The sequence below is a fragment of the Giraffa tippelskirchi genome, chromosome 3 (genome assembly GCF_054371585.1).
Source record: "Giraffa tippelskirchi isolate mGirTip1 chromosome 3, T2T-mGirTip1v1.2.pri, whole genome shotgun sequence".
NCBI classification, from domain to species: domain Eukaryota; kingdom Metazoa; phylum Chordata; class Mammalia; order Artiodactyla; family Giraffidae; genus Giraffa; species Giraffa tippelskirchi.
The window spans coordinates 170,201,060-170,225,633 of record NC_137277.1 but is presented as its reverse complement, the minus strand read 5'-3'; the positions used below and the strand labels follow the sequence as shown (position 1 = coordinate 170,225,633).

Sequence of the window (24,574 nt, the reverse complement as noted above, 5' to 3'; positions counted from 1 at the left end):
AAACATAGGAGTTTGGAGCAGAAAAAGGTTATTGCAAGGCCTTGCAAGGAGACAGGTTGGCTCATACCCTAAAAAGCCTTTAGCTCTCCAAAGGGTTTCAGCAAAACATTTTTAAAGGAAAGATGACAGGGGCACCTCAGGGTATGTGATCAGGTTCCGCACAGTTCTTTGATTGGCTGATGGTGAGGCAGCAGGGTCCTGTCACAGGGGTTAACATTATTCATCCTTAGGCTCCAAGAGGCCTGGGGCTATGTGCTCATGGTCATCAAGTAGTTCTTCCTTTTTGGGGGGGTGGGGAGATGGGGTGGGTTTCACATCTGCCAAACAACTCAGGAAATCTGCATGAAATACTATTATTTAGGGCTTCCCATACTGTTCATACTGTTCATGGGGTTCTCAAGGCAAGAATACTGAAATGGTTTGCCATTCCCTTCTCCAGTGGACCACATTCTGTCAGATAGGACACTGAAAGATGAACTCCCCAGGTCAGTAGGTGCCCACTATGCTACTGGAGATCAGTGGAGAAATAACTACAGAAAGAATGAAGGGATGGAGCCAAAGCAAAAACAACACCCAGTTGTGAATGGGACTGGTGATAGAAGCAAGATTCGATGCTGTAAAGAGCAATATTGCATAGGAACCTGGAATGTTAGGTCCATGAATCAGGGCAAATTGGAAGTGGTCAAACAGGAGATGACAAGAGTGAACATCGACATTCTAGGAATCAGTGAACTAAGATGGACTGGAATGGGTGAATTTAACTCAGATGACCATTATATCTATTACTGTGGGCAGGAATCCCTTAGAAGGAATGGAGTAGCCATCATAGTCAACAAAAGAGTCCAAAATGCAGTACTTGGATGCAATCTCAAAAACGACAGAATGATCTCTGTTTGTTTTCAAGGCAAACCATTCAATATCACAGTAATTCAAGTCTATACCCCAACCAGTAATGCTGAAGAAACTGAAGTTGAACAGTTCTATGAAGAACTACAAGACCTTTTAGAACTAACACCCAAAAAAGATGTCCTTTTCATTATAGGGGACTGGAATGCAAAAGTAGGAAGTCAAGAAACACCTGGAATAACAGGCAAATTTGGCCTTGGAGTACAGAATGAAGCAGGGCAAAGGCTAATAGAGTTTTGCCAAGAGAACGCACTGCTCGTAGCAAACACCCTCTTCCAATAACACAAGGGAAGACTCTACACATGGACATCACCAGATGGTCAACATCGAAACAAGATTGATTATATTCTTTGCAGCCAAAGATGGAGAAGCTCTATACAGTCAGCAAAAACAAGACCAGGAGCTGACTGTGGCTCAGATCATGAACTCCTTATTGCCAAATTCAGACTGAAATTAAAGAAAGTGGAGAAAAACATTAGACCATTCAGGTATGACCTAAATCAAATCCCTTATGACTATGCAGTAGAAGTGAGAAATAGATTTAAAAGAGTAGATCTGATAGACAGAATACCTGATGAACTATGGACAGAGGTTCATGACATTGTACAGGAGACAGGAATCAAGACCATCCCCAAGAAAAAGAAATGCAAAAAAGCAAAATGGCTGTCTGAGGAGGCCATGCAAAGAGCTGCGAAAAGACAGGAAGCGAAAAGCAAAGGAGAAAAGGAAAGATGTACCCATTTGAATGCAGAATTCCAAAGAATAGCAAGGAGAGATAAGAAAGCCTTCCTCAGGGATCAATGCAAAGAAATAGAGGAAAACAATAGAATGGGAAAAACTAGAGATCGCCTCAAGAAAATTAGAGATACCAAGGGAACATTTCATGCAAAGATGGGCTCAATAAAGGACAGAAATGGTATGGACCTAACAGAAGCAGAAGATATTAAGAAGAGGTGGCAAGAATACACAGAAGAACTGTACAAAAAAGATCTTCACGACCCAGATAATCATGATGGTGTGATCACTCACCTAGAGCCAGACATCCTGGAATGTGAAGTCAAGTGGGCCTTAGGAAGCATCACTACGAACAAAGCTACTGGAGGTGATGGAGTTCCAATTGAGCTATTTCAAATCCTAAAAGATGACGCTGTGAAAGTGCTGCACTCAATATGCCAGCAAATGTGGAAAACTCAGCAGTGGCCACAGGACTGGAAAAGGTCAGTTTTCATTCCAATCCCAGAGAAAGGCACTGCCAAAGAATGCTCAAACTACTGCACAATTGCACTCATCTCACACTCTAGTAAAGTAATGCTTAAAATTCCCCAAGCCAGGCTTCAGCAATACGTGAACTGTGAACTTCCAGATGTTCAAGCTGGTTTTAGAAAAGGCAGAGGAACCAGAGATCAAATTGCCAACATCCAATGGATCATCGAAAAAGCAAGAGAGTACCAGAAAAACATCTATTTCTGCTTTATTGACTATGCCAAAGCCTTTGACTGTGTGGATCACAATAAACTGTGGAAAATTCTGAAAGAGATGGGAATACCAGATCATCTGACCTGCCTCCTGAGAAATCTGTATGCAGGTCAGGAAGCAACAGTTAGAACTGGACATGGAACAACAGACTGGTTCCAAATAGGAAAAGGAGTACGTCGAGGCTGTATATTGTCACCCTGCTTATTTAACTTATATGCAGAGTACATCATGAGAAACGCTGGGCTGGAGGAAGCACAAGCTGGAATCAAGATTGCCGGGAGAAAGGTTCAATCACACACGTGGTATAACAGATTAAAGAGAACATTTGGTAGGAAGAATAGAATGAAGAAACCAATGAAATACAGTTCTGGGATCAAAGGAACCTGCTGGTGGAAAGGATTCTGTAAGCTTTCTAACAAATATTGTATTTTGCATATTATATGTAAAATACGTAATATACTGCCAATCAGGGGCACAAGTTTGATCCCTGGTCAAGAAACTAAGATCCCATATGATACATGGCTCAGCCAAAATAAAGAAAGAAGAAAGGAAAAATATATTTAATGAATATATAGCATATGTAATATATAGTACTATAATATGTATTGCATATAACATGAATAGAAATATTTTACTATATAGTTAGCAATGATACAATGAATGGTGTCGGATTTGTGATCTCCAAAGATTTCATTTCAGGAATAGGGACCAGGCTTGATCACTCAAGAGCTTTTGTGTAGCAGAGTTTTATTAAAGTATGAAAAAGGGATAGAGAAAGCTTCTGACATAGACATCAGAAGGTGGACAGAGAGTGTCCCCTTCGCTAGTCTAAGTGAGGGGGGTTATAACTTTTTTACTTAGTTATTGCAGTAAATCAAAATAATGTCTCAAGGTTGTAAAGATCTTACTAGACCCATGCCCATAATTTACGTTTTAAGATGACAGGATTAGAACTAACAATAGAAAGACTTTACCAGACCCACTCCCATAATGTATACATTCTAAGATATCAGGATTAGTCAGAAGGTTTTCACAAAGAATGCTCAAACTACCACACAATTGCACTCATCTCACATGCTAGTAGAGTAATGCTCAAAATTCTCCAAGCCAGGCTTCAACGGTTCCTGAACCGTGAACTTCCAGCTGTTCAAGCTGGTTTTAGAAAAGGCAGAGGAACCAGAGATCAAATTGCCAACATCTGTTGGATCATCGAAAAAGCAAGAGAGTTCCAGAAAAACATCTACTTCTGGTTTATTGACTATGCCAAAGCCTTTGACTGTGTGGATCACAGCAAACTGTTGAAAATTCTTAAAGAGATGGGAATACCAGACCACCTGACCTGCCTCTTGAAATATCTGTATGCAGGTCAGGAAGCAGCAGTTAGAGCTGGACATGGTGAAAGTGAAGTCTCTCAGTCGTGTCTGACTCTTTGTGACCCTGTGGACTGTAGCCCACCGGGCTCCTCCGTCCATGGGATTCTCTAGACAAGAATACTAGAGTGGGTTGCCATTTCCTTCTCCAGGGGATCTTCCCAACCCAGGGATCAAACCCAGGTCTCCCTCATTGCAGGCAGACACTTTAACCTCTGAGCCACCAGGGAAGCCCATATGGAACAACGGACTGGTTCCAAATCGGGAAAGGAGTACGTCAAGGCTGTATATTGTCATCTTGCTTATTTAACTTATATGCAGGGTACATCATGAGAAACGCTGGGCTGGATGAAGTACAAGCTGGAATCAAGATTGCCAGGAGAAATATCAATAACCTCAGATATGCAGATGACACCACCCTTATGGCAGAAAGTGAAGAAGAACTAAAGAGCCTCTTAATGAAAGTGAAAGAGAAGAGTGAAAAATTTGGCTTAAAACTCAACATTCAGAAAACTAAGATCATGGCCTCTGATCCCATCACTTCATGGCAAATACATGGGGAAACAGTGACGGAATTTATTTTCTTGGGCTCCAAAATCACTGCAGATGGTGACTGCAGCCACGAAATTAAAAGATGCTTGCTCCTTGGAAGAAAAGCTCTGACCAATCTAGACAACATATTAAAAAGCAGATACATTACTTTGCCAACAAAGGTCCATCTAGTCAAAGCTATGGTTTTTCCAGTAGTCTTGTATGGATGTGAGAGTTGGGACTATAAAGAAAGCTGAGCACCGAAGAATTGATGCTTTTGAACTGTGGTGTTGGAGAAGACTCTTGAGAGTCCCTTGGACTGCAGGGTGATCAAACCAGTCCATCCTAAAGGCAGTTCTGATTATTCATTGGAAGGACTGATGTTGAAGCTGAAACTCCAATACTTTGGCCACCTGATGGCAAGAACTGACTCATTGGAAAAGTCCCTGATGCTGGGAAAGATTGAAGGTGGGAGGAGAAGGGGACGATGGAGGAGATGGTTGGATGGTATCACCGACTCGATGGACATGAGTTTGAGTAAACTCTGGGAGTTGGTGATGGACAGGGAAGACTGGCGTGCTGCAGTCTGTGTGGTTGCAAAGAGTCGGACAGGACTGAGCAACTGAACTGAACTGAACTTTCAGTAAGGAGAAACTGTCCTCAAGCAGGATACATTGTTTTTATATAATCCTTAGTACAGAGTTTAAACTGAGTTGTTTGTTGTGTAATCATCAGTTCTTTGCTTAAAGAAAAAAACGTTTTATGTGACTAAGGCTAAGGAATGTAGAGAAAAAAAAAAAGACATTTGTCCTTTCCTCCTCCTTGAGAATTCTAGACCCCTATCTCCTCCTTAAGAGCCCCAGACCCCTCTTTCCTCCTCAGGGACACCAGACTTCTTATCAACCTGCCTAGTAATTGACTCTCTCAGTAGTATTTTATCTATTGTGTTATTAAATACTGTACTAAGGAGGCTATTGTCTGTGTAATGGTTTTATGTCAAAACCACCAATTCTTTCTTCTTCCCACAGATTGAGCCTTTTTTTGTGAGTGTGGCACTTTATGACCTCAGAGAGAGCAGAAAGATTTCTGCCGATTTCCATGTGGATCTAAACCACACTGCTGTCAGGCACATGCTCTTGGGGGCGTCCGTGGCTGTGGAAAATGGAAACATAGACACTGTCACTCCCAGACAATCAGGAGAACCTCACATCAAGGGATTTCCAGAAGAATGGCTAAAATTTCCAAAGCAGGTTGCGCTTCTGTTTATCGCTCACAGGAGGGAAGATGTTTGTTCCATTGTTCTCACCAATAGATTACATAAGATGAGCAGTTTTCTAAATAAAAATTCCCCTTAAAGTTGTGCTGTAAAAAGTAGAATTTTGTATATGTCTTCATTGTGGTTTCCTAGGTGCTTATTATTTGTTTTCTTTGTATACAGGCTATATTTTCTGTAAGCAATCCACACTCTGAAATTGTTTTAGTGGCCAAAATTGAGAAAGTACTGATGGGAAACATTGCAAGTGGTGCTGAACCTTATATTAAAAACCCAGACTCCAACAAGGTAATGCATGATCTTTTTATAAATGATTTCAGTTACTTTCAAGAAATAAAAGTCACACTGCTGATAGGTTATGGTGAGCAATGTCAGATTCCTGATATCCAAAGAAGATTTAGCTTCTGGACCAGGGGCCAGGCTTGATCACTCAAGAGCTTTTGTGTAGCAGAGTTTCATTAAAGTATAAAAAGGGACAGAGAAAGCCTCTGATGTAGGTATCAGAAGGGAGATAGAGAGTGCCCCCCTTGCTAGTCTTAGCAAGGTAATTATATCCTTTTTCAATTGGTTATTACAATAAATCAAAAGAATGTCTCAAGGTTATAAAAATTTTACCAGCCCACTCCCACAATTTACATTTTAAGATGACAGGTTTCGAACTTAACGGTAGAAAGGTCTTACCAGACCCACTCCTATAATATACATTTTAAGATATCAGAATTAGTCAGAAGGTTTTCAGGAAGGAGAAACTGTCCTCAAGCAGGATACGTTGTTGTTATATAATCCTTAGTACAGAGTTTAAACTGAGTTGTTTGTTGTGTAATCATTTTAAAGAAAAAAAAATGTTTTATGTGACTAAGACTAAGGAATGTAGAGAAAAAAAAGCCATTTGTCCTTCTCTCCACCTCGAGGATTCCAGACCCCTATCTCCTCCTCGAGAGCCCCAGACCCCTTTCTCCTCCTCGGGGACACTGGACTTATCAACCTGCCTAGGAATTGACCCTCTCACTGCCTTGATGAATTATGAAGTTTGATAAATATGAGTCTTGAAATAGTCCCTTGTTAGTGAAATGAGTATCCAGTTGGAAATTTTTAAGGTGTATAGTCTCAGCTTATGTTTTTTGATATAGTAATTGCAACTGAGAATCTATTGGTGAAAATAAATTTACAAGGATAAAATTTTAACCCCCAAGGACCGAAGTGTTAACAATAATGAAAAGTTAGGATTAATCTGACTGGAAACAAGGAAATACAGTTTACTAAGACATCAGCAATGCTTATGCAGAACTAAGTGAAAAAGTAAAATAATTGTTTACCAAGTTATAATAATACCTAAATGAAGAAAGAAAAAGGAAAGACAATGCCATAAGTTCCTTAAATGGTGGGACTACAGGACATTGTTTCTGCTTTCTTTTTTCAATTATTGCATTTTTAAAATAATTGAATGTTATTGTTTAACAGAAAATAAATACAAAAAGTTTTTATTATCCACCAAAAGATGTATATTGGAAAATAATGTGTAATAATTGAATTTGAGGGTGTGTGACAGTTTAGGACCTTGTCTAACATATTTATGAGAGAGTGCTTTAAAACCCAGCCTGCCACCTATTTTTGTAAATAAAGGTTTATTGGAACACAGTTACACTGATTCATTTAAGATTATCTTTGGCTGCTTTCCTGCTGTGGTGACAGAGCTAAGAAGCTGAGACAGAGACTACATGGCCCGCAGATCCCTATATATTTACCATGTGACTCTTGACAGAACAAATTTGCTGACCACTGTCATAACAAATAAAAAGAAATATAAGACAAACTGTGGATATAAATTTGATAACTCTTTCCATTCAATATTTTAAGGTCTCTTAAGTTAGGGGAAAAAAGGGAGGGGTGAAGTTGGCATTCCAAGATGAGAGTGTTTTCTGCATTTAAAATTTCTAAACTAAGAAGAAAGAGAGACTTCCCTGGTAATCCAGTGGTTAATACTCCTCTATGCTTCCAAAACAGGGGGCACTGGTTCGATCCCTGGTCAGGGAACTAAGATCCTACATGCCACGTGGGATGGCCGAGAAGTAAAAAAGAAATAAAGAGAGGATGTTTAAAAAATAATTAACGAAAGAAAAACATGCAATAATTTGAACACAGACGATATCATTTCACTCTTTATAGGGTAGAATCTCTGGGCCAATAAAGCAAGATTTCACTGATTTTCAATATAAGATAACACAGAAAAGTATTTATTCGTATTTTACATGGACTGTTTCTATATTGATGTTCTAAACAATGTCTCTATTTTTTTCCTTAGTATGCACAAAAGGTACTAAAATCCAACAAGCAGTTCTGCAGCAAGTTGGGGAAATACCGCATGCCGTTTGCTTGGGCAGTGAGGTAGGTTGACAATTGCAACCAACAGAATAGAAATGCATTTATAATCTACATTGAAAGCTTCAGATTTGAACATGTCTGTGTTACCTGTTATTTTTAACATGCCAACACCTAGAAGAAGGCCAATGTGTTCATCTTCATAAATAAATACCTGGAGTTCCCTAGAAACATGTGTTTTACAATTTAGCAAGTCAGTTCATAATAGACTGGGACCATGACATGGGTGCATTGTATGCATGACCAGGTAGCCAATGGTCGTAACTTCTGTATTATATAAAATTCAGATGGAAGCACCATGATTTCTTATGCAGCTACATGTTTTCATCTGTACAGAAAACACAGGTCTATATATGGATGGTCAAATGAAACTATCAAATTGATCCCTGAAACTCTCGTTGATTTTGGTACTGATTAGCATAGCCACGTTTATCAGTACCAGTTGACTTTCTGGGCGAAATGCTGAGTTATGTGGACACTAATGGTGGAGTCACCCACCTGGATATATAACCTCTGCATAAGGAACAAAAATTGCTTTTCAGATCTATTTAAACTTCAATTGCTATTGCCTTTCTCAGTCTTCTCGTGTCTTTATCAGTACTTAATTTCTTAAAGGAAGAAGAGCCTGGCATAGACATAGCAAAAGGTAACAGTGCACAAACTGAATGAACTAGTAAGGATTAATTAGTGCTACCAAAAAGAACACCTATTAGGTATCCATTTGAATATTGATTACACCCCAATGCAAAGAACTTTAAAATACAGGAGGAAGGGGGAACTGGTTAGTTATGCCATTTTCAGGTCTTACAGTATCCAGTGAGGTGAAGAACCAGAGTACACTCACCAGTATCTCTCATAACTTTGACACTGGTATTGAAAGTTGGAGATAGTCCTTAGGTACAGGGAGGAGAAATGTGGAAATCTGGGGCAGCAGTAATCAAGGTAAACTCATGTAGTCTGTAGGAATCAGTCTGCCCTAAGGCAGCCCTCTAAGGAGAAAGAGACAAATGTGGTCCAGATCAGGAGCCATTTATAGACTGTAACTTTGAGTCTGCTTCCTTTCTGAGTCTCAGGGTCTCCGTCTACAGAATGAAGCTGACAACACCTGCCTTGTGAACGGTAGTGCAATCATAAGCACAAAGGCATCTGTCATAAAGTGCATCATAAACATCATTTTATCTCCTTTAATATCTCTCCCCATTCTGTATGAGAAAAGATGCTATTTAGGAATGCTGAACCCTTTACAATGAACTTAATTCTTTTTATTCTTCATAAGCTTCAGGAAAAAGGATAACTAAGATGCAGAGAACAAAAGTATAGACACCAAGAGGGGAAAGGGAGGTCGGGATGAATTGGGAGATTGGGATTGACATATGTACATTATTCATACTATGTATAAAGTAGATAACTAATGCAAAGCTACTGTATAGCACAGGGAACTCTACTCAATGCTCTGAGGTGACCTAAATGGGCAGGAAATCTGAAAAAAAGAGGGGATATATGTGTACATATAGCTGATTCACTTTGCTGTACAGTAGAAACTAACAGAACATTGTAAAGCAACTATAATCCAATAAAAATTAATTTTAAAAACAGGAAAAAAAGAAAAAGGATGACTAGTTATAATTTGGAAGCCAAACATTTTCATGTTAAGTATTGTCATTTCCCACAGGAAACTCAGTTTGGGCAAGTCGAAGGGCAAAGGCAGGATGTCCTTTTGCAAAGCGAAATATTCCAATGTAGCAAAATTATAATAGTGAACACATGTTCTTTTTAAGTACTGAGAATTATCCTGAGCATTGTTATAAATAGTTATTTTAGAGCTAGAGCTGGATTCTCAGTCTCAACTCTATTTACCAGCCAAGTAAATTTAGACAAGAACTTATAGTCTCTGTTCACCTAGGTTTTTTTGAATATACAAAAGAGAGGTGTCAATACTTAATTTACTATTTCAGGGATCAGCAAGTACAACTATGTACTCAATGAAAGATAGCCATTCTCAGAAGTCACTAATCTAATGTGATTTTTAAAAGTCCTGGGACCTCCCTGGCAGTACAGCGATGAGGACTCTGCACTCCCACTGCAGGGGGCCCAGGTTCAATTCCTGGTTAGGGAGCTGAAATCCCACATGCTGCTTAGTGTGGCCAAAAATAAGTGAAACAGACAAAATCCACAAGTGGATAGTTCCAGAAAAAAGAGCTGCAGAAGGACCCTGAACATGTGAGAAGATGTAATTATTTGTAATGATTCGTACTTCTAATAAGAGACAAGAAAATTCTAAAAATATAAAAAATTTCAAAATAAAAGTCTCTATAGAGATCATATCCACCCCCAGCACGTCTTTTCAGGTCAATTTGGGACCGTGAATAATAATGTAGGCGAAAGAAGCAAAAGAATCGCCCATTATTAAAAGAAGCTGAGCAGTTAGGAAGAGCAGTAAGAGTCCTACTTTGAAGTTGTCTGGTCAAATGTGCTGGAGGAAAGATAGATGAAGTTTCTAGGGAGGTTGGTGATATTACCAACTATTGAAGTATTTATATCTAGGACAGGAAAGCCAACAGAACCACAGGTTCATGCCACATGAATGCCTGATCAGTGGTTTGGTCGTAGGCTGGGAAATACCACCAAATACACCACCAATGTGTGTATATAAATATAGATTTACATTTACAGAAATCTCTCTAGCAACTGAGAAAAATGGTTAGCAGTGTAGTTCTCAAGATTTCCTGTTAGACCACTTGAGAAAGTGTTATTTAGGGGCTTTGCTGGTGGCTCAGATGGTAAAGAATCTGCGTGCCAATGCAGGAGACCCAAGTTCGATCCCTGGGTTGGGAAGATCCCCTGGAGAAGGAAATGGCAACCCATTCCAGTGTTCTTGCCTGGAGAATTCCATAGACAGAGGAGCCTGGCAGGCTACAGACCACTTGGGGAAATCTAACTACAAAAACAAGTACAAGATACAACCAAAGAAGATTTTAATTTTCCCTTCACAGTGTAGAAACTGCTTCAAATAAATTGTTAATCAAGTCAGGGGAGGGCTCCTTGCTATTCATGTCATTTTGACATAAGCTAGCCTGCTGTCTTATTCGAATACCCTATTGATACTGCAGATTCTCTGACTCCTTTTCCTTTCCATTAGATTTTCTTGATTGCAGCTTGTCTCATGATACAGCTCTGAGTGAACTCTAAAATCCTTTGGCCCTTAAAATCAACTGCCGCTAAGAAGCCTAAAGTTGACAATAAGCTTACAAAGTCATAATATTTCTGCCCAGATGCAATCATCCCACCAGCTGCAAGACACACATATTCATCACTGTGAACATTTTATCTAGGACTAATTTGGTGCATGTTCTTATTTTTGGCACCAGCTGCAGTACCATTTTATAGAAAAAAAAGATTATATTGAAAGTAGGTAAAGAGAACACATTCAGATGGCAGCATACGGTGTTGTACACTCATTGATTCGGGAGAAAGTCGACCTTTACAAACGTCCCTTGCTGTTAAATCAAACTCTTTCCACCCATTTAAGGCTCAGAGTTATGTGGGCCTAAATCCAAGACAAGAATCTTTTTTTCTTCCCAAACTTTAAACTTTCAGTTTTGTATTGGGCTATAACTGATTGACAATATTATGTTAGTCTCATGTGAATGGCAAAGGGACTCAACCATATATACGCATGTATCCATTCTCCCCCAAACCCTCTTCCTATCCAAGCTGGCACATAACATTGAGCAGAGTTCCCTTATGCTATACAATAGGTCCTTGTTGGTTATTCACTTTAAATACAGCAGTGTATACGTGACCTTCCCAAAGTCCCTAACTTTCCCTTACCTCCTGCAACCATAAGTTTGTTTTCTAAGTCTGTGAGTCTTCTTGTTTTGTAAGTTCATTTGTACCATTTCTTTTTAGATTTCACATGTAAGGAATGTCATACAATATTTCTCCTCCTCTGCAGGACGAGACTGTTTTTGATTTCTTTTCTCTGTCCCATGCAACATTCCCGATGGACCAGAATAACACGCTGGATTTTCTTTAGAATTAAACAAGACTAAAACAATTTCATTCTTTTATCTATACATTTACAAAAGACAGACAGTGAAACAACACCCCCAACAAGTGGTTATCCAACGTCTGTTCAGATCCTTCCAATGTCAAAAACTCAAGTATGTCCCAGAGTGGTTCTGTCTTTTTATAATCCTGATGACTAGACAGTTCTTCAGATATATATATGCATATGTACATATGTATACACGAGGCTTCCCAGGTGGCACTAGTGGTAAAGAACCTGCCTGCCAATGTAGGAGACATAAGAGACATGGGTTCGATCTCTGAATTAGAAAGATCCCCTGGAGAAGGGAATGGCAACCCACTCCAGTATTCTTGCCTGGAAAACTCCATGGACAAGGGAGCCTGGCAAGCTATAGTCCATATGGTCACAACGAGTTGGATACAGCTGAAGCTACTAAGCATGCACACATGCACATATATATACATATATAATATATACACATTTTTAAAGTGGTTGATAGTCACTTGTATGTTTTGTCCTCCAAAGTCACAAAAAATGTGCTTCAGTTCTTTCTGTGTTGTTATTGTTCAGTCGCTAATCCCATGAACTGCAGCATGCCAGGCTTCCCTGTCCTTCACTCCCTCCTGGAGTTTGCCCAAACTCATGTCCCTTGAGTCAGTATGCCATCCAACCATCTCATCTTCAGTTGCCCCCTTCTCCTCCTGCCTTCAACCTTTCCCAGCATCAGGGCTTTTTCCAATGAGTCGACTTTTCGCATCAGGTGGCCAAAGTATTGAAGCTTCAGTTTCAGCATCAGTCCTTCCAGTGAATATTCAGTATTGATTTCCTTTAGGATTGACTGGTTTGATCTCCCTGCTGTCGAAGGAACTCTCAAGAATCTTCTCCAGCACCATAGTTCAAAAACAGCAATTCTTCATTCTTTCTATATATCACAGCTATTCATGCTTATGAATGAAGCTCTCATGGATACCCAAGCTTCTTTTCCTTTAGGCTAAACACAGCATTTTTTTTTCAATCACACCCCACACGTCAAAGCTTTGAGATCATTGCACACCAATCATTGCTCAACTCTGGCAGTTGGAACAGGACACGATGTCTCAGCCACCCTGAAACCATCTGTGTAAATGAATGAGTTCTCTGCTCTCCTGCCAGTTAGCATATTTATCAAGCAGGGACAGTGTGTGGTGCTGTGATCAGCGCTCCTCTGTGACGCTGTGTTCTTCACAATGTTTCCAAAGTGATTGAGCTATTCCCACAACAGAGCTATGGATAAGAGCAAAAGTCAGTGATACAGCTCAAGTCTATCAATAGATTTCAAGTGACTGGTTAACCTTTAAAAAAAATACTCAATTTAACTTCCTCCTATGTTGGGGAAAATGACACACATTCAGACAAAAGTCCTGGATAATAGATAAATGAAAATAATTTTCAAGTTAAAATATTTTCGTTTTGTCTCCCACAGTGTTATTTGAGAGAGGACCTTTCTTTCTCTCAGTTACTACTTCACAGAAAAAAACTGAGAAATGTTGAAGGATCCTAAAAATATCATTCTGAGAAATTCCTAGCCGAGCCCTTGTAGTAAAGAATTCACCTGCTATTGTAGAAGATGCAAGAGACAGGGGTTCAGTCCGTGGGTCAGGAAGATCCTCAGGAAAAGGAAATGGCAACCCACTGCAGTATTCTTGCCTGGAGAAGTCCATGGGCAGAGGAGCCTGGCGGGCTACAGGCCGTGGGGCCACAAACAGTCAGACACGACTGAACACAGCACATAGCTGATTCATATTCAGAGCTCCTGCAGTGTTATTTCAAAGAGGATTTTTCTTTATTTCTCTCTCAGTTACTACTTCACACACACAAAAGAAAAACTAAGGAGAAAGGCTGAAGTATTCCAAAAATATCATTCTGATACTTTGTTTGCCCATTTTCTAAATTATCTGACACTAAACTCAAGCTCTGTGATCAGGTAGCCCTTCTCAGCTTATGTATTGAAATCTCTAGCTCATTTAAAGAGTAGTAAGAGTCTCGTTAAGGTTCTTAAGTTAGGAGAAATAAAATTCAGCATTTCTCTAACACTAAAGAAAAATCAGTTACACATAGGTTTAATTTTTCTTCAATGGGCACAGAGTATGATAAATTATGGGGAAGAAAAATGGCACTAAGCATGCTATGTATACTTGCTTTTCAAGAGATGTTGCCTCACATTACTATATTATTTGGATGAAAAAAATTATGTATTTTAACTAAATCTATAATAATCCCATTGAAATGGATCAAGGAAGGAAATAAATTGTTCAGGTTCATGGTATTCTCTTTATTTAGTACAAAATGCTTACTCAGGTGTTTTCCATTTTATCTTTGTCTCTGTCCTAAACTTTAGGACATGGGCACCTTTATCTCCATGAAAATGTTAAGAGTCTGGCTCTTCTACACTCATATACACCACCTTATCCCATTTCCTTTACTCATAAATTCTAATGGCACCACCCAACCCAACGTGACCCTAGCTTGCCCAGGAAATAATGAAAAAGTAATAACCTGTGTTCCTATTCCTCTCCACACTCCTAATACTCTTAAGGCTTTGATACATTACTAAATCATAAATAAATGTACTTGTAATTAATATGGACTGTTGTCACTTTAGATACTAGGTTGAAAATAAGAAATTAAAGGTAACAAATACAGTGTATAAGTGAAATTTTTGTCAAAGAAGTTTTCTTGTCTCTTTATTATACAAGTTCCTTGGCATTTCTTCCATTTTAAGTGGGAAGTTGAATCACTTTAGTCAACTTAAAAATACATCTTGGTAAATAATATCCAAATACCAAGAGGGGAACATTGTGGTTCAGTGGTAGAATTCTTACCTCCCCCCGCACCACATATCAAACTGAATAAATATTGTTTTCTTTCAGATCAGTATTTAAGGACAACCAGGGAAATGTGGACAGAGACGTAAGATTTTCACCACTGTATAGACAAGAAAGTAACAAGATTTCAACTGAGGACCTCCTTAAACTAGTGTCAGATTATAGAAGGTAGGACTTGGGGGATACTCTTGAAATCAACATGAATCAGTTACATTGCTACTGTTGATTTATTATTTCTGCAAAAACAATAATTGATTACCAGATTCTTCAAATACCAAGCTCCTTCAGAAAACAGATGCTTTGCAGATGACTTCACATATGTCCAGCTGACACCCTAAGAGTAAATTTGCCAGAATAAATATAGAAGGAGAGTGAAACATTAAACTGTATCAGTTATTGATAGCTCTGTAACAAATCACCCCCAAATTTAGTAGCTTAAAACAACATCACTTTTATTCTAGAGTCAGCATGGCTAGGTGAGGAGACTTTGTCTCTTCTATACATGGCATTAACTGGAAGAGGGCAAATGAAGCTAAAGGACCCATTTTTCAGATAGTGCATTTGATGACTGGCAAGTTGGTGCTGGCTGTTGGCTGGGAACTCGGCTGGAACTGTGGGGTGGAGACCTTGGTTCTTTTCCCTGGGAGCCTCTCCATCAGATGCTGTGGCTTCCTCGTGGCATGGTGGCTAGGTTCTAAGAGTAAGCATACCAAGGGACAGACAGAAATGTGATGATGTGATGATGTTAAGCTCTTTCACGATACATGACTTATCTAAAACTGTTAGTCCTCTGACACACTCAGGATGCTTGTACCCTCTGCCTCTTCATCAAATATTAGCTGTCTGCCTCTCCTGTCTCAGAATCAACAATTTCTTATCAATTAATTTGTTTATCCAGAACTAAAATAATATAGTACTATGAAACATGATTAATATTTTCTGTATCTTCAATAAATGATATATTTCTATTTAACTAGAAGAGAAGTTTGCCCAATGTCCTTTTTTGTTCTGGAAAAAATATAAAAAGGTAGAATTGAGCCAGTATTACTTTTTTGTGATTCTACAGGACCACTCCATACCTGGGGAGACACTCCCCTTTTCAAACTTCATGATCAAAACTCCTGTAGCCACTAAGTAGAAAATAAGTATACTTTTCCCCTTTACTTTTTTCCAAATGTATTAAAACATGAAAAGCTGTAACACAGCAGAAAGGAATGGGCAAAACGGAAGACCATATTGTCATGAAACCCATGTTATTGGTGTTTAGCAAAGAAAGTAATCATTATAGCATTTAGAGGGCATCTAGAATGCCCAGTGCCATACTGTGAGATTAAATTATTTCATAGATGCCTCACACCTTATGACATTTATTCTTAGTAGTGTGCTGATAAATGTCTACCCCTGACCCTCTGGCAGGGAAGAACTGATTTGTACTGATAGCAAAATTCTATGGTGTAAATTCTCGTACCATCGCTGATTTCAAGCTACCAGTGGGGCTTCAGCAAACGGAGCTGGAAAGAAATGTGCACACCATTGTATGACGTTTCCACCACACAGTTAGATGTAAATAACCTCAAGGTCATGGATCATCTCACCATGTAGTAAAACAATTACTAAATGATGAAATTTTAGTACTTATTACCTTGGTGTTTAATGTAATGTGTTTAATGGTAAGTTTATATAATTTTATTTTTAATAATGGCTGTGTTTTACAGTTGGCAGGCAAAATTACTGAAAATTGAACCATCAACTCTCAAAGCTGAAAAGAGCTGACTTGACCCACCACTATAATTATTCTGCCTCTCAAAGTAGATTTCCTGAGAGGGGTAACATTTGAAACTGTGATCAACAACTTCTACCTTACTATAAAGGAAAACAGGGGAGAAGGTTTTAGGAAAGAGGAAGGGAAAGAAATTCAAGGACTCATAAATTAGAATGAATGTGGGAACAGGGTTAGGTGGTGAAGAAGAATCTATATACACTTACAAGGGTGGAAGAAGAAGAACCAGGGTCAAGGAAAGGTCCCTTTTCCTCCTGGATTTTTGGTGAAGAGGGAAAAAGCAGTTGTAGCAAAAAGAAGCCTTGCTCTCAAAAATTCTTAAAATTCCCCATGAAAGTGAATCATTTAAACCAATTCAAATGCTAGTATCTTTTGTTAACAAAGCTAGCTACCATTTACCAAAACTAAGAATTTACACTGAACTCATTTGGCTATATAAATGGTTATCTGTAGTGGTGCAAACAAGTTTAAACTATCCTTCAGAATATCTATAACTTGACCCCTCCCTGATTTTTAATTTTTATTTGCAAAATCACATACATTTTAGTTTTCAACTAGCTAAATGAAATTATTCACAGATTATTTATGGTTCCACTGTTTATTCTTATCAAAGCTCAGAATTACAGTTGACTGGTGTTTTTTTTTTTTTCCATGACAACTAGAATTAACTCATTGTGTGTTTGTGTGTGTGTGTGTGTGTCTATGCTGGCATACTTTCACAGAACTGACAGAATAAGCAAAACGCAGACCATTCCTGGAAGCCTGGATATTGCTGTCGACAATGTTCCTTTGGAGCATCCAAGTATGATGATGATGTCATGGTTTCTTTGTACAGTTTGAATATTCAGTGGCTTTTTGGTTGGTTGATTGGTTGGTTGGTTGGTTGGATAGATGGTTTGTTACAAAGATTTATTTGGGATTTTTTTTCTTAAGGTTTGGGATAACTAATTCATTATCATGTAAAAATTGGGGACTTCTTTCTCCATTAGGACAGACTTATAAGTATTATAAGATAGGAACTATATTCAGGGTAACCTAATATTCATCTGGTATACACCATACACCTAGCAGGATATTACACTATATCACTTAATCCTCAAACACTGAAGGATTGCAAATGAAAAAAGTCAGTTTCAGATGTATAGATAACCCTAACCCATATTGAGCAATGCCACACTGTGCTGCCGAAGGGCTACTCCAAACACCGTGTGTAGCTCCCCAGCTGGCCATGCAGCAGTTATAGGTGGGATGTTTCTAGACTCTTATTACACAGAGAGCATGTATCTTTCTCAGAGTATGGCCCATTTATGTTAGTGAAAATTTAAATTTCAGAAGCAGTTTTATTAATTTATAAGTAAGATCTTCAGAATTTGTTTATAAGTGGTGAGATTGTTTTTTTTCTTCTTATTACACTTTTTAGTGACTTTCTCGGTGGTGCAAATAATGAGTAAAGGCATTCTAAAAAGAGCTACAAACAGGAAAAGGATCATTATCACAGGATATTTGAATTACCATGAGCTCTATTAAGTTTTTCATTCTTATGATTTTTCCACAAGTCACTGTAATATGAAAAAAAAAAAAAACATTCTCACTTAACTCATGGCTCCAAATCACTTTTATATTGATTGGGGTGAAAAACCAGAAGATAAACTAAGCCATTTCCTCTACCTGATGTGTGGGAAGTAGATGTTATTACCTAGGGAAAAGAAAAATAGCAAAAGAGAAAGCTAAAATATTCTCTCTGAAAGAGCCAGAGAACATCAGAGAAATCTAAACATACAATAAAAAAATTATAAATGATTTTTTTGGGAAAAAATCTTGTAATCTGATTCCCAAGCATATTTAGCTAACCATTTTGCTTGTTTGGACACAGGAAGATCCCAGATGGAATAAAGGAAGGTATAAAGCCTTGCTGTCTTTCAGTACTGCAGGCTGAAGCCTCTGAACTATATAGTGACCAGTTTTGATTTATATATTCCTCATGGTCTTTTCCCCCTTTTAGGTAGGCTATTTTTACAAGGTTAGAGTTTAAAAGATGGTAAAAACTGAAGAAAAAATAAAATTGTAACTAATAATGCAGAAGGTGATTACAACCAATGTTGTGAAGTCATCCCATAGGGAAAATTACTATTAAGCCGATTGGTACTATCAATAATAAATCCATTGGACAGAGCTTTGTTCCATCACAGATCAATTTTTATAGTGTTATGGTTAAGGTCGGTGGACTACTCTTTATCTTATATGTGTTATTCGCCGAGTCATGTCTGACTCTTTGTGACCCCATGGACTGTAGCCCACCAGGCTCCTCTGTCTATGGGATTTTCCAGGCAAAAATACTGGAGTGGGTTGCCATTCCCTTCTCCAGGGGATCTTCCCAACCCAGGGGTCGAACCCGGTCTGGCTAGTATGCTGAGAGGATCTCTAGCTAAAATTTACTTTTTATATGAAGCTTACTACAAAAAGAAAATAGTTATAAATCCAAAAGATTAGCTAATTTTTTGAGACATTAGTTTTGATGTTAAATATATCACTAATTATCTATCATGCTTGCCTCCTACAAATTTTTTATGCCAGCATAATTTAACATGAATTGGTATACAATAATGGAATTTCTATTTTGAATAGATTCACTTTTAAATAGATTAAGTCTTGTTCACGTATGATCATATTCAGTGACAAACTTTTATTTCTGATTTTTAAAGACTGTGTAACATCGTCCTTTATTCCTGTCAAACCTTTCAATGTGACGGCAAAAGCAGAACCTACAGTGGAAGTGGAAGAATTTATTTATGACTCAACAAAGTATTGCCGTCCTTATAGAGTATACAAAAATCAGATTTACGTCTACCCCAAGCACCTCAAGTATGATAGCCAGAAATGTTTCAACAAGGTATGATATGTTTCTGAAATATCATCCTCTCTTGCTACCCTATTTAGACCATATTAAGAGGGCTTCTTGAAAGTTCAAATACAAATTACTATGGGCCAACACTTTGGGATAGAAAACCATTTGAAGAAAATGTTTAATGAGAGGCAGAGATGAGTTTTACCTTACAAGTGTTTAAGGATGCACATTTTGTAGTATATGAATAATCTTTTCTGAAATCAGTCCTAAATAATTTTGTCCTAGACTCTATTTTTAGTTTATTAAGAGAGACTCCGAAAATAGCATACCTGCACTTTCAATATGAGTCTTTTATTCCCTTTTAAATAATCTCTCCAAATCCTTCTGCTATTTCTGAGCACTATGAATAATAGCACAAGAAAATGTTGGCTAGTCTACATTTTTCAGATTTAATTAGAAGCTACTTATTTTAGACACTTGGATTGTTTTGTGACATTATCTAACAGGAAATTACAATGTCCATTTCCTCTGCTGTAATTTTAGGCACGAAATATAACCGTGTGCATTGAATTCAAAAATTCTGATGAGGAAGATGCCAGGCCCTTGAAGGTGAGCCAAGCCCCGAAGTGAACACTGCATAAAGGGGGAGGCAGGTGCCCTGGTTCCCTCCACCACCGAGAGGCTTTTTATTTTAGTGTGCTTGAAAGAGGAGCACTTAGTACGTTTATTTTAAGTTTCCTAACATGTACCTGATTGAATAGTCACCATTAACTAGATCTATTGGAAATGCCAGTCTCATGGCTCCACTTAGCTTTTCATGATTTGGAAAAAAGGAAGGCATTCTAGTGTGAAATCAATGCAAAGATTCACCGCTGGAAGTCCTTGCCCTTTTCAGAGATTAGCCTGCATCTCATGAATTCACCGTACTTGATTTCAAATGCCATATCCCAGCTGGCCTTCATGTGGCCTGTGCAGAAGGGCTGCTCCTACTGGCCTGATGGCTAATGCAGATACCCCGTGGGATGCTCACTTTTATGGAAGGTGCATGTGGCCATCTGCCTGAGGATCTGGGAAATGGCCCTGGGAAGCTGGTCCCTGCTGTTGATCACATGACTTAATAAGATCAATAAAACTATGAGGTTTGTATGAACTGGGCTGTTTGAACCTATAAAACTGCAACTAGATGGCTTTTTTCAGAGTTCATATTTGATGTATACTGTTTTTATTTTAGGAACTTCAAACAACATCAAGTAACCTATAAAAATAGAGTAGAAAATTCTTTTTAGTGGGCCTGCAGCCAGATCTTCCCAGTTTCAATGAATCAGAGGAAAGAGATAGTAAAGGACAAAACTAATTTCTAGCTAACCCCCACACTTATCTGAGATCATCTCTTAAAGCACTCTGTCAGGGACCAGTTGTATTCTCCAAGCTCAGAAGGGTGGTAGCATTATTCAGAAGAACAGTAATCAATTTGAGTGATTGAATGAATCATGCAGAGTAGAGAAAAGAGTTCTTTAAAATTGTCCTAAGATACTCTCAGCCTCCTCAGGTTCCAAGTTCCACAATAGCATTAGCAGCAGGAGAGAAAAACTAAAATGAAATGAAATTGTCAGGCGAACAATGGCAGTGAGCAGATGGCAAACACACCAGGCCTATTAGAGCATTGCTTATGGGGAAAATTCTTAAAAATGAAAAGTACTTGCAGGTATGTGTGACCTCTATTTCATTGCATTCTAGAGCATTACTCAGAGATACAGCTAACTTCAGTAGAGGGACTCTGAACCTTGGACTAAAGGGAGTTTTATAACAAGGAAGTACCATATCCCCACCCACTGGCCTGATTAGGACCTGGGATAGAAGAAAAATACGGTAGAGCCTGGAACCAGCCCTAGGATTCCGACATTCTTGGTTGGGGGCTGGCATGTCAAGTACTGGGGTCAAACCAAGCCTTGTGGTCACCCAGGACTGATGACCTTAAACTCTAGATCAGAGTTGGATACCATGGGCTGCAGGAATCAGAAGTGAACAGTCTCTTATCTCCAGTAATCAAAAGTTAGATAGTGAACTGACTCAGATATTCAGTTTTGATTTAATATCTACAGAGTGAATTAAAGCCCTCCTATTTTCTTCAACAGTGCCCCATTGTAGAATGAATACAGGACAGCAGATCAAAGAAATTCAAGGTTAATTAGATGTCAGCTAAGCCTGGAAAGTTATCACAAAATTTATCTTTGTTCCAGAATGGGGAACTGAAAAAAGTTGTGGCCTTTCTCTGCTCTGGGTTAATTTCAGACCCTCATAATTATTCAACTCATGACTTTTTAAACAGTGTATTTATGGAAAACCTGGAGGGCCCCTCTTCACCTCGGCTGCCTACACTGCAGTTCTGCACCATTCCCAGAATCCAGATTTCTCAGATGAGGTAAGAGTCAAGACTCCCCTGCCCCCAGCAGCTCCTTAAAAGATGTGTGAGTGGGTAAGATAATATAAGATGATAAACACTCTGTCTCAACTACACCTCCAACTCAAGACGTACCTTAGCAAGTGTTTACATAACCAAGCTTCCAAAGCTACATTCATTGACAGTTGCCCCAGGACTATGTTGAAAATTCATATATTTCAGCATATGATTGTCTTTTTAAAATGTGACATTTTTATTATATCATTCCTTTCAAATTAGATGAATTTTTTTCTTTTATTTCATTGGCTACTGTAACAAAGATCATGTTAGATAGTTCTTACCAATTAGTAGCAGCATTTCATGTCTTAAGGAACAAAACAAAAAAGGCTAGAGTATGAGCCAGCATTGTGGCTTATAACCTTTACAGTAATTGAAGGAGCTTGGACCCCCTCCCCTCAGGACCTGCTCTGCCGGTTCTTAAGACTTTCTTACTGTGTGCCAGGCACCACACTGTCCTCCAAGTATGCACCATCTCCCTTCATCCACTCAGCTTTCTCCAGAGAACCAGAGCCAAAAGGAAGATAGATAGATAGATATAATTTAATACAAGGAGGCTTAAAAATCCCACAATCTATCATCTCCAGCTGGAAACCCAGGAAAGCCATTGGTGTAATTCAAAGGCCTGAGAACCAGAGTGCCTACTGTAGATTCCAGGCCAGGTTTAAAGGCCTGAGAACCAGAGCACCAAGGGCAGGAGATCAGTGTTCCAGGTCAGGTAGAGAGGGAGTTCCACCTTCCTCAGCCTTCTTGTTCTATTCTGGACCTCAACGGGATGATGCTCACCCACGTGGGGAGGGCCATCTACTCTGGTCAGTCCAAATTCAAATGCTGGTCTCTTCCAGAAACAGCCTCACAGACATGCTCAGAAATCATATTTAACCACCTATCTGGGCATCCCGTGGCCCAGTCAAGTTGACACATAAAATGAACCTTCACGCCTTTCTACTTTACAGATAAGGAAACTAGGGGTCAGGGAAGCTGCTCTGCCAAGGGCATGTAACTATGAAGTGACAGTCACAATATAGGCCAGGCCACGTGACTCCAGAGCCTGAAGCTTCAGCACTCTGCTGTAACACATCTAAAAACCTCACTGGGGGACTTCCCTGGTGGTCCAGTGGTTAGGACTCGGCACTTCCACTGTCAGGAGCCTGGGTTCAGTCCTTCATTGGGGAACTAAGATCCCATAAGCAGTGCAGCATGACAAAAAAACAACAACAGTAACAACAGAAAAAAAAACTTCATTGGGTTAATGGTTAATTACTATACACATGTCAGCTGGTAGTATAAGTAACTTCAGAAAAACAAGTTCCAATAATTAAATTTAATTTCTAACCATTAAACTAAGATCTGAACTCATGCAACCTGTCAGTATGATGTCTGGGACTAAAAATATCACATCTTTTGTGTTAATTTCCTGTTGCTGCTCTAAGAAATTATCTCAGTTTAGTGACTTAAATAACACACATTTATGATCTTACAGTTCGTTGTGCAGGTCAGAACTCTGAAATGGGTCCCCAGGGCTGAAAACAGGGCTCCATTTCTCCTGGAGGCTCTGGAGAGAATCCTTACCTTGCTTTTCCAGTTTCTGGAAATGCCCACATTCCTTGGCTTTTGACCCTTTCCAGCAATGTCCTCACTCTGACCTCTGTTTCTCTCCTCACATTTCTCATGACCCTGGCTCTTCTACCTTCTCTGATAACGACTTTTGTGATTACATTGGCTCCACTGGGCTAATCTGGTTTAATCTCCCCATCTCAAGACCCTTAACTTAGTTGCCCCTGCAAAGTCCCTTTTACCATGTAAGGAAACATATTCATGTATTCTGGGGATTAGGACATGGAGGACATCTTTCCGTGCTAAGTTTCTCAGTGGTGTCCAACTATCTGCAGCCCTATGGACTATAGCCCACCAGGCTCCTCTGTCCATAGGATTCTCCAGGCAAGAATACTGGAGTGAGTGGGTTGCCATGACCTCCTCCAAGGGATCTTCCTGACCCAGGGATCAAACCTGTGTCTCTTACGTCTCGTGCATTGGCAGGCAGGTTCTTTACCACTAGCACCACCTGGGAAGCCCCGGGGGACACTGTGGGGGTGGCTATTATTCTGCTTATCACTCTTGGTTACACATGGACCATTTTTAAACTTATTAAAAGAATACTGATGAAACCACAGACCTGAGTAACCTTATCTCCTTCCTCCACATCCATTTAATGCTCTTAATTTTTTCCCTATAAATTTAGGACAGAGATGAAAAAAAAATTAAGAGAAAAGTTTATGACCATATTACTGAATATTTACTACAATATTGACCCCTTGACAAAGCCCATCCGAAAGGTGCATTCTCTGTTGAAGTATAAGATTAAAAGAAAAAAAAGAATGTTCCTAGGGTTAAGTCTGGCTTTTAATCTCTCTCACTCTCATGTGCTTCCTGGAATCCTTGTAAAAGCCATGAGCTTCTCCAAAAGAGAACGTGTATCTAATGAACAGCCTGGTGAACTATGCTGTGCAGATTCAAAACTATTTTCTTCTTTGTATTGCAAAAAAATGAATGCCTTAATTATAAGCATGGCTATCAATTCTTCTAAGACACTGTTAAAAATATAATGTGAATATTTACAGTACTTCTGAGGAGTATTTGCCTTAACATGTAATTTAACTGG

The 24,574-nt window shown here is 39.0% G+C and overlaps 1 protein-coding gene across 7 annotated transcripts in view; it reads left to right on the top strand.

The window, feature by feature from the left end:
• DOCK10 (dedicator of cytokinesis 10) overlaps positions 1-24,574 on the top strand; it is a 305,040-nt gene that overhangs the window by 202,918 nt on the left and 77,548 nt on the right. For all 7 annotated transcript variants that reach the window (XM_081579665.1, XM_081579663.1, XM_081579662.1 and 4 more), the window contains exons 12-19: positions 5,312-5,533; positions 5,722-5,844; positions 7,859-7,941; positions 14,875-14,997; positions 17,332-17,411; positions 19,312-19,499; positions 19,998-20,063; positions 21,784-21,876. In XM_081579665.1, coding sequence (XP_081435791.1) covers positions 5,312-5,533; positions 5,722-5,844; positions 7,859-7,941; positions 14,875-14,997; positions 17,332-17,411; positions 19,312-19,499; positions 19,998-20,063; positions 21,784-21,876 — 978 coding nt within the window. The remainder of the gene's footprint in view (positions 1-5,311; positions 5,534-5,721; positions 5,845-7,858; positions 7,942-14,874; positions 14,998-17,331; positions 17,412-19,311; positions 19,500-19,997; positions 20,064-21,783; positions 21,877-24,574) is intronic.